General features: G+C 36.0%; 1 protein-coding gene across 2 annotated transcripts in view; it reads left to right on the top strand.

Annotated features, from left to right (window-relative positions):
- LOC149780209 (centrosome-associated protein 350-like) overlaps window positions 1–18,142 on the top strand; it is a 379,234-nt gene that overhangs the window by 346,316 nt on the left and 14,776 nt on the right. For both annotated transcript variants that reach the window (XM_089936968.1, XM_089936967.1), the window contains 7 exons: window positions 303–408; window positions 926–1,140; window positions 6,536–6,821; window positions 9,799–10,010; window positions 10,974–11,134; window positions 15,121–15,400; window positions 16,136–17,922. In XM_089936968.1, the coding sequence (XP_089793094.1) occupies window positions 303–408; window positions 926–1,140; window positions 6,536–6,821; window positions 9,799–10,010; window positions 10,974–11,134; window positions 15,121–15,400; window positions 16,136–17,922 (3,047 nt within the window). The remainder of the gene's footprint in view (window positions 1–302; window positions 409–925; window positions 1,141–6,535; window positions 6,822–9,798; window positions 10,011–10,973; window positions 11,135–15,120; window positions 15,401–16,135; window positions 17,923–18,142) is intronic.

Here is an 18,142-nt window from a genome sequence, read left to right as displayed (position 1 = left end):
TTGTATTGTAACAGGTATCATGTACTGTTTTGGTCACACCAGCATTCATATTGTGACAGGTATCATGTAATGTTTAGGACACATCAGTATTTATATTGTGATTGGTATCATACAATGTTTTGGACACCACAACATTCTTTTTGTGATTGGTATCATGTATTGTTTTGGACACCTAAACATTCATTTTGTGACTGGTATTATGCAATGTTTTGGACACCACAACATTCATTTTGTGACTGGTATCATGTGCTATTTTGGACACCTCAGCATTCTTTTTGTGACTGGTATCATGTACTTTGTAGATTACAAGTCAGATTCTGAGATCTACACAGACCAAAAAGGAGGGAAGAAGTCCAAAGCTGAAGCTAAGAATGTTGAGAAGTACAAGAAAATTCACTTGGATGAAAAGTAAACATAAATGCTGACATTTAGCCAAGAATATTTTGTAGCATTTGTCGTTATCCACAGCAGAAAAGTATAAGGAATATTGTAAAACCTTTTTTTTACACATGCTTACACACTTTTCATCTTTGTATTTTAATTGAGATATAATACACAATAATTTGTTGTCATGAAGTACGAGTTGTATATGCAGAAAATGTTAGAATTTCATCATAGAATAATTATTCATAAACATTTTCGTCGGCTCTGGTTTCTGTGGGGTGTTTTTGTATATTTAAGCATGCATATTAATTTGATCAAGGATACAAACTAACCATAACTCCAACATTCACTCAGGAAGTGTACGAGTTTGGATGAAAGATACCATCATCCGGATAAGAATTAAAAATTTGGCAACTTTTGTTTGTTACTCTTGAATTCTGACTTTTCCTTTTTGTCTTTAATTTCCCAACACCAGCCAGTAATTGATAATTCATCCCAACTGACAATTGGATTGAAACATTTTCCATTTCATCAATTCTAGGTACCTCACAGCCCGTGAACAGAAACTTCTGGATCGCAGGAGGAATGCTGAGGAATTATTAAAGTGGAAACACATGCTTGATGAAGAGGAAGAGCACATATATAAACTGGAAAAGAAAGCTCTAAAAATCTGGGATTCCAAAAATGAGCAAGCCCAGTCAGAGAAAGAGAAGGAAAAGAAAGATGTGAAAACACTTAACAAGAAAGACATAAAAGGTAATAATACAATTTACTATATATTATGTAATATCACATACAAATGACCTACTTAACGGCCTGTGTCAAACCCAATATGGATAAAGAAAGGGAAGCAACTGCAGAAACTTGCCTAAAACATAACAATTTTGCAGAACTTGCCTTTCTGCATGCCTTGTGTCATGTTACAACCTTTTTGTGCTTTAATAAGTGTCTAAAATGGATATGACATGTACTTTTATTTCAGCACAACCATATTGAGAGATGAGACTTCACCTTCAACATGTAGTCACTCCAGCAAGGCCAAAGGGAGCTTACTCTTCTAATACATACATACTCATGATTGCAATATTGATCAGAATGTCACCAGTACACATTTGTTGTGATTTATTTAACTTCACCAAATGTGTGAGATAATAATTTCTTAAGTGCAGAATGTAGATAATGCACTGCATATGTCAAAAATTGGAAGCCATTTATTATGTACCTTAAAAGGCTAGTGGAATGTGTTGCTACCTGAATTGTTGTGTTTTTTATATAAAAAAAGATGCAGAGTTAATATGAATCAGTGGACAGGAATAGGAACCTTTGTATATTCCAGAAATAGCTGGCTCTGAAATCTTTGTAAAATGTATTCCACTATATATGGTTGACCTTAAAGTATATTCCAGAACAATGAGGGGAGACCACTTTAATTGGTATATGTACAGTAAGATTTTGTCAGTTGTGTTTAATGATTCTAAAAATTAATTTAAAAAATGAATTTGATTGGTGGTTGGACCATTTCATGGTCCCTTGTTCCCACCGCCCTTATGTGCTTATAATGTACAGCAGGAGAGGATCAAACCTAGTACTTCTCCAGCACAATCACATAAAACTAAAGTATCCTGGCCAGCTAGTAATTCGCATACCTGCCAACCTTCCAAACAGTTTTTGCGGGATTTGGAGTGTTAAAAAGTGTTTGTTTATGGCCCTATGGTTCAAGGGGGGTGGGGGGTGGCACCGGATGTGACCCTAAAATGCAACACCATGAAATTGAGATTAGGGAACAAATAGACCTTTAGATAGTGACAAAATTAAATAAAAGAAAATAAAATGAAGCATTTAATATACTTTCAGAGTTAAAATCATTTGTTGATTTAACATCATCATATATCATCACATACAGACACATAATAACAATGACACAGCCATTTATTAAAAAAATACATATTTCTGTCTCCATTGGACAGTGTGTTAATTAGATACATTCTTTGGACAGTGGAATACTGATTCAGATTGTGCACATTGGAAGACTGTGTTAACTGAGGCATACTTTGGACAGTGGAATACTGTCCTAACGAGGCAGAGTTTGGACAGTGGAATACTGTCCTAACTAGAGGCAGAGTTTGGACAGTGGAATACTGTCCTAACTAGAAGCAGACTTTTGACAGTGGAATACTGTCCTAACTAGAGGCAGAGTTTGGACAGTGGAATACTGTCTTAACTAGAGGCGGGGGGGCCGCGAGTGGCCGAGTGGTCTAAAGCGCTGTCCGTTACGGATCACTGCCATCTCACCTCTGTCTGCGTGGGTTCAAATCCAGGATTCGGCTAATGTGGGTATGTGAGAAAGCTTGCCAGTAGCTTCTGGTGGGTCGGTGGTTCTTTCCATGGTTTTCCCGGGTTCTTCCTCCACCATTAATACTGGCCGCCATGTATAGCCTATCGCGTGCTGAAAAATGGTGTTAAACCCTACAACAACAACAACAACAACATAACTAGGGGCAGACTTTGGACAGTGGAATACTGTCCTAACTAAAGGCAGACTTTGGACAGTGGAATACTGTCCTAACTAGAGGCAGACTTTGGACAGTGGAATACTGTCTTAACTAGAGGCAGACTTAGGACAGTGGAATACTGTCTTAACTAGAGGCAGACTTTGGACAGTGGAATACTGTCCTAACTAGAAGCAGACTTTGGACAGTGGAATACTGTCCCAACTAGAGGCAGACTTCAGACAGTGGAATACTGTCTTAACTAGATGCACTTTGCTGTTGTCAGTAGTTCAGTAGAGGGTTCTAGACAATGCTTGATTAGGGACTAAATATTAACGTGGGGTGGGGGTTCTATTAGAACCAGGATATTTCATCTTGAGATTAAAAGTTTTATCAACTAATAAGATGGATATAATATTTTTTCAAGCTTTGTCAATGGATATCACACATTACATGATGACCATCCTTGTTGATGTTACTGTGTCAATGTATATCATGCATGTCATGACCAATAATGACTGTGCTGTTGGTGTTACTTGTTAATGGATGTCACACATTCCATGATGACTAAAATAATAACCATGTTTGTTGGTGTTACTATATCAATGGATGTCATACATTCCATGATGACCAATAATGACCCATGCTTGTTGGTGTTATTATGTCAACATATGTCATTCATTCAGTGATGACCATGCTTGTAGGTGTTACTATGTCAATGGATGTCATTATATTTCATGTTGACCATGCTTGTTGGTGTTACTATGTCAATGGATGTCATACATTCCTTGATGACCAATAATGACCATGCATATTTGTGTTACTTGTCAATGGAAGTCATATATTCCATGATGACCAATAATGATCATGCTTGTTGGTGTTACTATGTCCATGGATGTCATACATTCCATGATGACCGTGCTTGTAGGTGTTACTATGTCCGTGGATATCTTACATTCCATGATGACCATGCTTGTAGGTGTTACTATGTCCGTGGATGTCATACATTCCATGATGACCAATGCTTGTAGTTGTTACTATGTCCGTGGATGTCATACATTACATGATGACCATGCTTGTAGGTGTTACTATGTCCATGGATGTCATACATTACATGATGACCAATGCTTGTAGTTGTTACTATGTCAATGGATATCTTACATTCCATGATGACCAATGCTTGTAGGTGTTACTATGTCCATGGATGTCATACATTCCATGATGACCAATGCTTGTAGTTGTTACTATGTCCGTGGATGTCATACATTCCATGATGACCAATGCTTGTAGTTGTTACTATGTCCATGGATGTCATACATTCCATGATGACCAATGCTTGTAGTTGTTACTATGTCCGTGGATGTCATACATTCCATGATGACCATGCTTGTAGGTGTTACTATGTCAGAGGATGTCATACATTCCATGATGACCAATGCTTGTAGTTGTTACTATGTCCGTGGATGTCATACATTACATGATGACCAATGCTTGTAGGTGTTACTATGTCCATGGATGTCATACATTCCATGATGACCATGCTTGTAGGTGTTACTATGTCCATGGATGTCATACATTCCATGATGACCATGCTTGTAGGTGTTACTATGTCAGAGGATGTCATACATTCCATGATGACCAATGCTTGTAGTTGTTACTATGTCTGTGGATGTCATACATTACATGATGACCAATGCTTGTAGGTGTTACTATGTCCATGGATGTCATACATTCCATGATGACCATGCTTGTAGGTGTTACTATGTCCATGGATGTCATACATTCCATGATGACCATGCTTGTAGGTGTTACTATGTCCATGGATGTCATACATTCCATGATGACCATGCTTGTAGGTGTTACTATGTCCATGGATGTCATACATTCCATGATGACCATGCTTGTAGGTGTTACTATGTCCATGGATGTCATACATTCCATGATGACCATGCTTGTAGGTGTTACTATGTCCATGGATGTCATACATTCCATGATGACCATGCTTGTAGGTGTTACTATGTCAATGGATATCTTACATTCCATGATGACCATGCTTGTAGGTGTTACTATGTCCGTGGATGTCATACATTCCATGATGACCATGCTTGTAGGTGTTACTATGTCCATGGATGTCATACATTCCATGATGACCATGCTTGTAGTTGTTACTATGTCCGTGGATGTCATACATTACATGATGACCAATGCTTGTAGGTGTTACTATGTCCATGGATGTCATACATTCCATGATGACCATGCTTGTAGGTGTTACTATGTCCATGGATGTCATACATTCCATGATGACCATGCTTGTAGGTGTTACTATGTCCGTGGATATCTTACATTCCATGATGACCATGCTTGTAGGTGTTACTATGTCCATGGATGTCATACATTCCATGATGACCATGCTTGTAGGTGTTACTATGTCCATGGATGTCATACATTCCATGATGACCATGCTTGTAGGTGTTACTATGTCCATGGATGTCATACATTCCATGATGACCATGCTTGTAGGTGTTACTATGTCCATGGATGTCATACATTCCATGATGACCATGCTTGTAGGTGTTACTATGTCCATGGATGTCATACATTCCATGATGACCATGCTTGTAGGTGTTACTATGTCTGTGGATGTCATACATTACATGATGAGCATGCTTGTAGGTGTTACTGTGTCAGTGGATGTCATACATTCCATGATGACCAATGATGATTTGATGAATAAAACACAACTCTTGTCAAGAAAAGTCAGGAGTTTTGAAATTGTTCCTGGGCTTTGCTTTGGACCAACCTTTGCTGAATGACAGGAAGATTTTAGCATTTTGCATTTTTTACAAATCACACCTAGACACTATTCCAACCATAAAAATTATCATGTTTTGCATTTTTTACAAATCACACCTAGACAATATTCCAACCATCAAAATTATCATGTTTTGTATTTTATACCTGGAGCAAAACCTTACTTTAAAAGAAAGATTTCTACTGACCATGAACATGCCAATAATCTTTAATAAAGTTGGCATAAACATTCCCATTCAAGGAAGTTAAATGTTTCAAATTTTTTATCTTCAATACATCTCTTTTTGATTTATCAAACTTTGAAAAAATTGTTTCATGGCAAACTTTGCAGGTACATTACCTATGTAAATTAACCAGACAAGCTCTCCCACAGCAGCTCTGAAAGGGCTGCAACAACAAAAAAACTCTTATCAGCTTGGTGGTTGTTTACCTCTGATCACATTCCACATTTAATGACCTCTGTGACAATTATCTGTATAAACTGCCCCAATAGTGATAAATTTTCATGAACATTAAGCACAACTGTTTACTGCTTATATAGTTTACTAGCATATATTGTGGTGTCAAGAAAGGTCTTTCTCAGTTTATCTGTCTCTGTCTCTCTATCTCTCTCTTTTCCTCAGTAGATTTATTTTAAAAAGTCTTGATGTTATGTTGGGGCTTGGGAGACAGTTATCATGTTTGTTGTGTAACATATGGTCTGGCAGGTATAAATTGACTTTTTACAATACCACTACCACCCTAGAGATTTGCTATAACTTGTATCACTACACATACAAGTTTTAATAAAGTTATAATAAAGTTTATCATTCTTCTTCCATTTTATTGACAGTTTCATGTGTTATTTTAAGGCATGTCAGAGAAAGAAGCATCAGCTGCTCAAGACACAACCATTATCTCAGAAGTTCTGGCAACAGCCAGAGATTCCTCACATCAGTCAGCAAGCAAACGAGAAAGTTCAGATATAGTGACAGTCAGTGAAAGTGAAAGTTCTCCAGACGAGAGGCGGAAAATCACAGCAAAGGACGAGTCATCTCGCAGTAAGACTCATGGTCGCAGTGGTAGTGAGAGCTCCATAGCTGAAGAGATTCAGTCGCAGTCCAGCATGGAGGATGTTACATCTGGAAAGGAGAGAAAGTGAGTTTATCATAATTAAATGCTGTAAATTATTAAGGAAAATTAACTGAGTTTATTAAATATAAAATGTACATATAATTAGGTTTTTATTGAAATTGTAGCACTCTTTTTTAGCGCATCTTGATACAAATTTCAGTTTACATGAGGAGTATAACTTTCTACCCGTAGTGAAAAGTGGCAGGTGCTTGGATTATATTGCACAGATACAGCATCCTTATAAGTTGGTTCCCTGCATATCTCCATAGTAATCTGAATTTATATACATAATCATGATTTTCGTAACAAGAGGAATGTTTAAAATCAATTAACCATATCTTTAACGCTGATTTACTAGTTTTTTGATAACATTTTTGTATGAAAATAAGAGTTTGTTTTTGTTTAGTTTAAATTGTATGGTATGTAGTTAATTGAAGAGAAAGACATCTACTTTATCTACCAGCTGCCAGTCTTACATACTAATTCTTATGGAAAATGAATCAAATAAACATCATTTTTATAATCTTTGGTTCTAAATTCTGAAAAGAAAAAAGGAAAATTATAACTTTTTGTTTGTGATTCCTTCCAATAAACATCTGGACTAGTACACGGTATGTAGAATCAGTATGATATCTAGATTTTAACAACACCATTACAAGACCTGCAATTGCATTGCTTTCCTTTTCCAGTCCAAGATAATTATTCCCTTTTCTAATTAGTATTATATGGCCAATATTGAAAAGAACATGATCCCAGTCTTCCTCTTTAGTCACATACAGAATGCCATCTTCTTTTTTGTCCATGGACTATATACATGTTAACGTGTTGTAACGCTGATCTGAATTTGCCTTCATTTTCATCTTGTAATGATTTTTGGGCATTTCAATTATCTTTTTGTATTTATTGATTGATTCTCTCCACATTCCATACTTTACTTGAGTGTTATCTGTGTTCTTTTTGTACAACTTTTTTGGGTGGATTGCACCTTGCTTATGAAGTGACACTTAAGTAATTGTATCCCTGTACATTGTTCCATTGCTAGGGTAAATATTGTCTATCCTTTTTTTTGGGTTCTGGATCATCATAAACGTTTGAGAGGGAGGAGCAGCAATCTCAGTTAGATAAATCTGATGTGGATTTGTCCATCTGATCTTCTTTGCTGGACCAGGAACCTTTAACGAGTCATCCATTGGTCAACTAGCTTCTAACATAGGGAGTTGAACTGTACTAGTCTGATAGGGATGAGGATCAGATCAGAATCCTTCCATCTCCTTGTGTTTCCTTTTTTTTTTTCCTATGAAATGCAATGACCTTCCCCTCCCCCTCCCCATTCCAGACTATCTCCAGAGGGAGTTGTGTGATTTCTTATTGAATGGTCTTTGCACCAGTCAGTAGTATATTCACTTTTCTTACTTGGGTTGAGGCCCATGGTGGATTTGTTCACTTTGAGACTGAACAAAGAACTCCCCTTCTGTCTCTCCAGTACCAGATCCAAGGGTCTGTGTGGTCGATGCTTTCAGTCTAATTGGGATCATCTGCAGTTATACACCTTCTCACCTTTTAAAATAATTCAACAGGTGCTCCACAAAGTCAGAATCTCTACTGATTGGCTCATCCTGGAAGCCCCACTTTTTTAGACAGTTCTGGTTCATTGACCTACTTGACATATTACTAGACAAGCCCAAGAGAGAAAAGGAACCTGCTGTCACTGCACATGAATTCTGTTCTCCATAACAACCCCCAGAGTCTCCACCTTCACTCTTGGCTCATCTCACATAATGAATCTGCCAGGACCAGTTTTCAAGCAAGGTTGCCAACTGCATCATCCAGGCTTAAAGTAGAGGATCTTATGTGATTGATGTAGTAGGAAACATGTTAATCCTAGCTGTCCCCCTATGGATTTTTATCGCTTCCTTTTCAATAAAAGAGAATGATTGTTTCGATTATTAAGGGCTATATGGCTGCCCTTTCTAACACTCTCATGTTTTCCAGGGTTTCCGCCATTGGGTTGAACATATCTGTCTGATCTCATCAGATATTTTGAGCTTCAAAGACTGGTATCTTGCTCACTAATACCCAGATGGAATCTTTTGTGTATTCTTTGGGCAAAGTCAGAACCCCCTTTGAATGAAGCTTGCTTTGAGAACTTCACCAATAACGCTGTTTTTCAGTTCCCCTGACTTGTCAGTGGAAAAGGGTTGCTACAGTTAAGTAGTAACTACGATTCATTTTCTCTTCTTTGGAAACCAAGGTTTCTGTTTTAAAATCAGCTATCTTTAGTAGTGCCACTTCCTGTTGAGATTCACAGCATTATTTGTGTCTGCCAGGGATGACCAAGATAGGCTCCCTTACCGAGTTAGGGCTTTATGGTTTTATTTGGCTTCCTCTAAAGGGAAACAAAAGGTCAGAAGTATCTCTTCCTTAAAGATTTCTCTGTTATTTTGGCAGACACCATTTCTAGCTGGATTGTCCTCACTATCAAGAGACCTTATCAGTTCCGCACAGAGAGGGACCTTATTTTCATGAGGATTAAAGCCTATGAAGCTGGTGCTGTTGCTGCTTCATGGGCCTATTTTAATCACTCTTCAGATGATGTTAGGGAAGTTGCCTTATGCAATCTCAAGCGACCTCCTCCTTTTAATCCCTCCTCGCACCCCACTGTGTTGTCCTGCTCTCATGGCTTTTCAATGGATGGCATAACATCACGTGATGTGAGATATTTCTTCATGTCAATTGGTCATAATTGTTAATTGACTTTTGTGTGACCTCATTGTCAAGTGTATAGCTTGATGTGGTTGAAAAGGCAATTTTCGGTCTGAATAACGTAATAAATAATTAAAGACTTCTGCTTCACATTTATCAGTGTGAGGTTTACTGGTTTATGAAATGTAATATTTGCCTCAGCAAAGGTCTGTAATTATATGATATATTATTCAACTTGTTTCATAAATAAAATGTCTAATGAACATTCATGATATATCCTTTGTGTTTCAACTCCCAGGTTGAATGACTCCAGTGATGATACATATGGAAATGAAACTTTTGAACAGGAGACAGCAACAGTGACAAAAGAAAAGAGTATGAAGTCTCCCAGATCTCCACTTGACAAACTCCGTGGTTTGAAGTTCAGAGAATTATCTTCTCCTCGTTCTCCTTTTAGCAGCAAGGGGCGTAACTCAGAAAGTGAATCAGAGGACTCCATCTCACACACAGGTTTGCATTTTATGATTGAATTTAAAATGGCTTTCCATTGTGGATGAAATGCAGACATTACATTCATTTGATTTTTTTTCTCCAGATTTTTTTCTGCAATAAAATGTATTGGTTACTCAATATTGTAACTTTCCTTACTGTATGTATGCTTGGAATGAGTGTACTGTAATGCAAACATTTTAATGCATACAATCTTTGATAATTTAACAATGAAACTGAATTTAGAAAAGAAAATATTATGCACAGTACAGTCTTATAATTTTGTCCCTCATTGAGAAAATCTTGGGCCTTGATCTTGTGGCATCATTGAACTGAAATGACATTGTTATTATTTTGAAGCAAGTAATATTTAAATTTGTGCACTAAATCAAGTAATAAAATAATTATAGATCCATTCTTTAGGGTGAATATGAAGGTATTTTTAACCCAGCATGTCTTTCATATTGACTGTTGATTTGTGTTGTCAATATGAGGTTTAGTGGTTCATTAACTTCATATCCACATCTACATTGGTCTCTAATTATATAATATTCATTTGTGGCAATGCACTATATATGTATAGAGTTCTTATATCTTTTGTTTTAAAGCAGTTGATATACTTAAAAATATGCAAAGAATATTGGATGGGTCATTAAGTGTTATGATTTATACTTTCACTGAAATAAAATTCATTTGTGCATATTGAAATAAAATCAGGTTATGTCTTCTCTTAGTTCACTGAATTTATGTAAATTGCCATAATATTCGAGCTGTTTGATGTAAATTGTCATAATATTCAAGCTATTTGATGTAGATTGTGATAATATTCAAGCTATTTGATGTAAATTGCCATAATATTCAAGCTATTTGATGTAAATTGCCATAATATTCAAGCTATTTGATGTAAATTGACATAATATTCAAGTTATTTTAGGAAAGTATATTATCATATCTCTTTAACACATTCTGTTTTCCCTTTGGTAGAGACACAGTCAGATATGAGTGATTTTGAAGGTCGTGTACTAGCACTCAATGAAGAACTCCGCAAGCGTAAAAAAGAAGCTGATAGACTCAAATCAGAAAGGAAGAGAAAGCGAAAAGAAACGATGAAGAGCAAAGAGGAATCACTTAAGAAACAAATAGAGGTACACAGTTATCACAACTTACTTGAACATTTGTGTACATGTGTTTCTAACCCACATGACATAATGACATAGAGTTCTTGCTGGCTTGCAGTAGTTTCTTGACTCGGTCAAGATGTCTTAATCCTCATATGAGAAGCATGCAAAAGGATTTGTTAGTAATCTGTTATAAATATAATTAGGATTTGTTAGTAATCTGTTATAAATATAATTAGGATTTGTTAGTAATCTGTTTTAAATGTAATTAGGATTTGTTAGTAATCTGTTATAAATGTAATTAGGATTTGTTAGTAATCTGTTATAAATGTAGTTAGGATTTGATAGTAATCTGTTATAAATATAATTGGGATTTCTTAGTAATCTGTTATAAACGTAATTAGGTATTGATAGTTATCTGTTATAAATATAATTAGGATTTGATAGTAATCTGTTATAAATATAATTAGGATTTGTCAGTCATCTGTTATAAATATAATTGGGATTTGATAGGAATCTGTTTTAAATATAATTAGGATTTGTTAGTAATCTGTTATAAATATAATTAGGATTTGTTAGTAATCTGTTATAAATATAATTAGGATTTGATAGTAATCTGTTATAAATATAATTAGGATTTGATAGTAATCTGTTATAAATATAATTAGGATTTGATAGTAATCTGTTATAAATATAATTAGGATTTGTTAGTAATCTGTTATAAATATACTTAGGATTTGATAGTAATCTGTTATAAACATACTTAGGATTTGATAGTAATCTGCTATAAACATAATTAGGATTTGTTAGTAATCTGTTATAAACATAATTAGGATTTGATAGTAATCTGTTATAAACATAGTTAGGATTTGATAGTAATCTGTTATAAATATAATTAGGATTTGATAGTAATCTGTTATAAACATAATTAGGATTTGATAGTAATCTGTTTTAAATATATTTATGATTTGTTAGTAATCTGTTATAAATATAATTAGGATTTGATAGTAATATGTTGTAAATATAATTAGGATTTGATAGTAATCTGTTATAAACATAATTAGGATTTGATAGTAATCTGTTATAAATATAATTAGGATTTGATAGTAATATGTTATAAATATAATTAGGATTTGATAGTAATATGTTGTAAATATAATTAGGATTTGATAGTAATCTGTTATAAATATAATTAGGATTTGATAGTAATATGTTGTAAATATAATTAGGATTTGATAGTAATCTGTTATAAACATAATTAGGATTTGATAGTAATCTGTTATAAATATAATTAGGATTTTATAGTAATCTGTTATAAATATAATTAGGATTTTATAGTAATATGTTGTAAATATAATTAGGCTAAGAACAGGATGTTATCAGTCATTTGAAGGATTGTTTAAGCACCATGTCATACACTTGTCAGAAAATATAAATTAAAACTTTCTAATTAAAACAAAATGGGTGAGAAAAATATTATTTTAGGAATTGGCAGCAAGATAAGGAAATCTTTATCTCACTAGAACCTCCAACATGAATTCTACCTACCAACTTGTGTCTTGATCTAAAAGCATACATACATACAAATATACAGGTTTCAAACAGATTAACTGCCTACCAAAACAATACATACAATGGCTTCCAAATTGACACATGCACTGCCTTCCAAAGTGACACATACACTGCCTTCCAAAATTGACACATACACTGCCTTCCAAATTGACACATACAGTGCCTTAATTGCAACTGCTTTATTAATTCTTGCCAACTTAAACCAACTCTGTCCAAATTTTTTAACTTGCAACTGATGTAGGTATCTTATTAAAAAACTCTGTACAAAAAACAATTGGAGAACTAATATAGATTAAAGAACCTGCACTTGTCCCAGAATAAAATTGATCTTAGTGGAACTTTATGTGGAATTATTAAGTATGTATTTATAAGGATAGAACTGCAGAGTGAATAAAGCATTTTCCTCACATGCTTAACATTTCATAACATTTATTTTTCTCACATATCAAAGGTCTTAAGTTTCATAACTTGTATTTTCTTCACAAGTCTAAGGTCTTCAGTGTTGTAACTTGTAAAACATGATTTAGTGGTTAGCATGGTGGACACAGTTTGAAACATTTGGGTACCAACAATCTTTTTGCAACTGTACCTTTGAGCAGGTCACCCATTTAATTTCATCCTCTTGACTGAGCTATATGCAGTGCTGCTGTCTTATAAAATGGTAGTTTAAAGTGCCAGTCACAGTATATACCACACCAAATTATAGTGAGAACAGTATATGGTACTGAACCACAGTATTGTGAGGACAGCATATGGTACTGAACCATGGTATAGTCAGACCAGCATATGGTACTGAACCACGGTATAGTGAGAACAGCATATGGTACTGAATTATGGTATAGTCAGACCAGCATATGGTACTGAACCACAGTATAGTGAGACCAGCATATGGTACTGAACCATGGTATAGTGAGAACAGCATATGGTACTGAACCACAGTATAGTCAGAATAGCATATTGTACTGAACCACAGTATAGTGAGGACAGCATATGGTACTGAACCACGGTATAGTGAGGACAGTATATGGTACTGAACCACAGTATTGTGAGGACAGCATATGGTACTGAACCACAGTATTGTGAGGACAGCATATGGTACTGAACCACAGTATTGTGAGGACAGCATATGGTACTGAACCATGGTATAGTCAGACCAGCATATGGTACTGAACCATGGTATAGTCAGACCAGCATATGGTACTGAACCACGGTATAGTGAGAACAGCATATGGTACTGAACTATGGTATAGTCAGACCAGCATATGGTACTGAACCACAGTATAGTGAGACCAGCATATGGTACTGAACCACGGTATAGTGAGAACAGCATATGGTACTGAACCACAGTATAGTCAGAATAGCATATTGTACTGAACCACAGTATAGTGAGGACAGCATATGGTACTGAACCACGGTATAGTCAGAACAGCATATGGTACTGAACCATGGTATAGTCAGAACAGCATATGGTACTGAACCATGGTATAGTCAGAACAGCATATGGTACTGGACCATGGTATAGTCAGACCAGCATATGGTACTGAACCACGGTATAGTGAGAACAGCATATGGTACTGGACCATAGTATAGTCAGACCAGCATATGGTACTGAACCACGGTATAGTGAGAACAGCATATGGTACTGAACCACGGTATAGTCAGATCAGCATATCGTACTGAACCACGGTATAGTGAGAACCACATATGGTACTGAACCACGGTATAGTGAGAACAGCATATGGTACTGAACCACAGTATAGTGAGAACCACATATGGTACTGAACCACAGTATAGTGAGAACAGCATATGGTACTGAACCACAGTACAGTCAGACCAGCATATGGTACTGAACCACGGTATAGTGAGAACAGCAAATGGTACTGAACCACAGTATAGTGAGGACAGCATATGGTACTGAACCACGGTGTAGTGAGGACACCATGTGGTACTGAACAACAGTATTGTGAGAACCACATATTTACCAAATTGCAATATAGTGGGAATAATTAATGTATTGCATTATTTTCAGAATTGTGTTATAATGAGGGATAGCTGTATTTGGTGTTTTAACAAGAGAAAGTTCTATGTGGTGTTAGGAATAGCTCTGTTTGGTGTTATAATGAGGAATATCTATATTTGTGTTATAATGAGGGTTGACTCTATTTTGTACTATAATGAGGGTTACTTTTTGGTGTTATAATGAGGTTTGGCACTAATTGGTGGTTAGTAACATCATGTGATTCTAAGTCCATTGATATAACATGCGTTCTAAGTCACTTCACATCACATGCATTGCCAGTCACTTCACAGAAACCAAGATAAGCCATAAATGATTAAGACTTTATGTTTTACCATTTATTGTCACCAATGAAATGTAGTTAAAGGATTGTTGTTCTTAGAACAATGACTTGAGCAATATTGTTATTTTTTGTATGACACAGGCTTATGACAACCAGATTTCTCAGCTGAAGGCAGAGCTTCAGAAGGAGATGGAACACGAGCCTGTTAAGACTAGTGTACGTCCCCAGATCAAGCAGCCCAAAGTCAGCCCACCCAAGAGTCTCAAGAAGCAAGGTGATACAACACCCAAACAGCAAGGTGATACAACGCCCAAACAGCAAGGTGATACAACGCCCAAATGGCAAAAAGATTTGGAGGGCAGTAGGTCAGACGCTGACTCCACACAGAGTTCACCATCAGTCATTGAAGAAAAGGAGAAAGGTAGCATGTCAATAAATTTGGAGTGTACTTTCAATGTTTTGTATTTTAACTGCAGTAAAAGTGAGCAGGACATGGGTATCTAAGCAATTTGCTGGGTTGGTTGGAAGTCGTGTATACACATTATAAAATGATAGGTAATTATGTGCACACACATATTATAGAATAATAGGTAATTATGTGTAAACACAGAATAATAGGTAATTATGTGCACACACATATTATAGAATAATAGGTAATTATGTGTAGACACATATTATAGAATAATAGGTAATTATGTGTAAACACATTATAGAATAATAGGTGATTATGTGTAGACACAGATTATAGAATAATAGGTAATTATGTGTAAACACATAGAATAATAGGTAATTATGTGTAGACACATAGAATAATAGGTAATTATGTGTAAACACATTATAGAATAATAGGTAATTATGTGTAGACACAGATTATAGAATAATAGGTAATTATGTGTAGACACATAGAAAGATAGGTAATTATGTACTTATTATTGCAGTAATGTTCAAAGAGAACTGAATGGTATTTAGAAATATTTAAGGTCTACCTTGTTTGCAGATTATATCGTTTGTGAGTAAATACAAGCCAAGACATGTAATAGTAATTTTGACTCGCTGAAATTCATAAATTTCTTTTCTAAAAAAGAAAGAAAAGATTCAGATGGATGAAATTTTTTTCACTTTCATGGAAAGTAAATGTTACTTTATTTATTTGCAGACCAGAAGAGCGTATCTCCACAAACTCGTCCATCTCCAACAACAAGCCGAGTGCAACTGGACAAGATTTCAGAAGCTAGTGAATCCCCAGCTACATGGTCTGACAATAGTGAGAAGGGCTTTGTAAAATCTCGAGTCAGATCTCAAGACAATGCATCTGTATCGCAACATGAGGAAAAGACAGATGAAATTCCAGAGATGATTGAACAAGTAGAAGTCTCGGACCAAGAGGAGAAATCCTACCCTGGCATTAGCATATCACTGAATAAACCAGAGGAAGACCTGTATGATGTGACATACACACCTGATTTTACTGAAGAACCCATGACTGATAGTGTGGCACTGAAGGACAGGCAGACTATTAGTGAAAAGAATCTACCACTTGAAAATAAGCTTCCATTATCAGCACGGACAGTTACTGATCAGATATCAGAGAATATTTCTGAATATGTTTTTGAACAACATTCAGAGAATGAACGATTTGGTCAGACATTTGATTTGAATAAGACAGGATATGACATGGATGAGGACTCATATATTAAAGAGGATAGAAATGAAGATTCAAGTGAAAGTGAACCGACAGTTTCACAGCCTGATTCTCGACCATCCAGTGGAAGGAGTCAGTATTCAACAGAATCTGAAAGGCAGGAACTGAGCATACCAATTAAGCCAACAGGCTTTGAGAGGGATGATGAAAAGAATATGAGCAAGAAATCTGCCTTTATCAATCAACTTCAAGATATTGATGATTTGCTTGGAGGTCCTCTAGAGGATGAATTTGATGAGGAATTGACACCCACAGCTTCCCCACGACCTACAGATGAAGGTAAGGAGAGATCTAATCTTTTTGATGCCTTGGAAGAATTCCAGATTGGTGATCGTATTATGGTTACTGGACGTCACCACACACGCAGAACTGGTACCCTTCTGTTTAAAGGTCATGTGGATTTTGCACAGGGTGTTTGGGCAGGCGTGGAGCTTGATGAACCAGATGGGCAGCATGATGGTATGCAGGATCGAAAAAGGTACTTTACTTGTCGACCCAAACATGGACTTCTTGTTCCAGGAGATGACGTTACGGAGGCTCCATTAGAAATGACACCTGAAGTTATACAGGACTTGCGTGCAAGTGTCGAAAGTGTAGCTGGTTCAGAGATGTCAGATTCTGAATTAAATCAAATGATCAGTGAGGCTGATAAAAATGTTCAACTTTTTGAATTGGAGGTGGAAAAGGCACAATTTCAAAGGCAGGATCAAAAACCCAGTCCAGTTAAGGATAAAGATAAGGCAAGAAAGGAGGCGCTTGCAGATAGAATTACCGATGAACTTTTAGAGTCTGTTATTAAAGAAGATCTGAGTGCTATTGGAGAAATCAAATCGAAGCAAGTCAAGATGAAAAAGATACCACCAGAGGTGGCCCCAAAACCAAAGACAAAGCCTCAAGTTAACAAATCTGGTGAAGTCATGAACGGAAATATCGAGGAACAAATGCTGGATGATCCTAAAGCAAGAAAAGCAGAAGCTGCTGCAAATAGAGTGGTTAAGAATCTTCTCAACGATGCCATATCTCACATACTTAAAATTAAATCTAAACGAGTACTTAGGGAAACAGAAGAAATTCAGGAGAGGGAAGCAGAAGAAGTTCGAGAGAGTGGATATGACGATGAAGAGCCAATTCAGTCACCAACAGAGGAATTAGAGCATGTCCTTGGAAAGGAGGATAAAGCACCACATACTCCACCTAGACCAGGTTCCCCTGTACCAGGAAGCCAGCCCTCTATAATGAATGTAAGTAATAGCTATTACCATGGAAACATTGAACTCGTTCATCTTTTGAGTCAAATCCATACATGGGTTTTAATGCAAAGGAACAGTCTCAGTATTTGAATTGCAACACTAGTGATTGAAAAAAAGTAGCGAAACTCAAAACATTTACCTTGATAACTTACAGAACTGGAGGGAAAGAATTACAAACTTGGCTGTTCATGCACTTCAGTGTCTTTTTCTA

This window comes from Sinohyriopsis cumingii, chromosome 16 (assembly GCF_028554795.1).
Source record: "Sinohyriopsis cumingii isolate HCF-2022 chromosome 16, ASM2855479v2, whole genome shotgun sequence".
NCBI lineage: Eukaryota > Metazoa > Mollusca > Bivalvia > Unionida > Unionidae > Sinohyriopsis > Sinohyriopsis cumingii.
The sequence above is the reverse complement of the archived record's forward strand: the minus strand, read 5'-3'. Positions and strand labels throughout refer to the sequence as shown.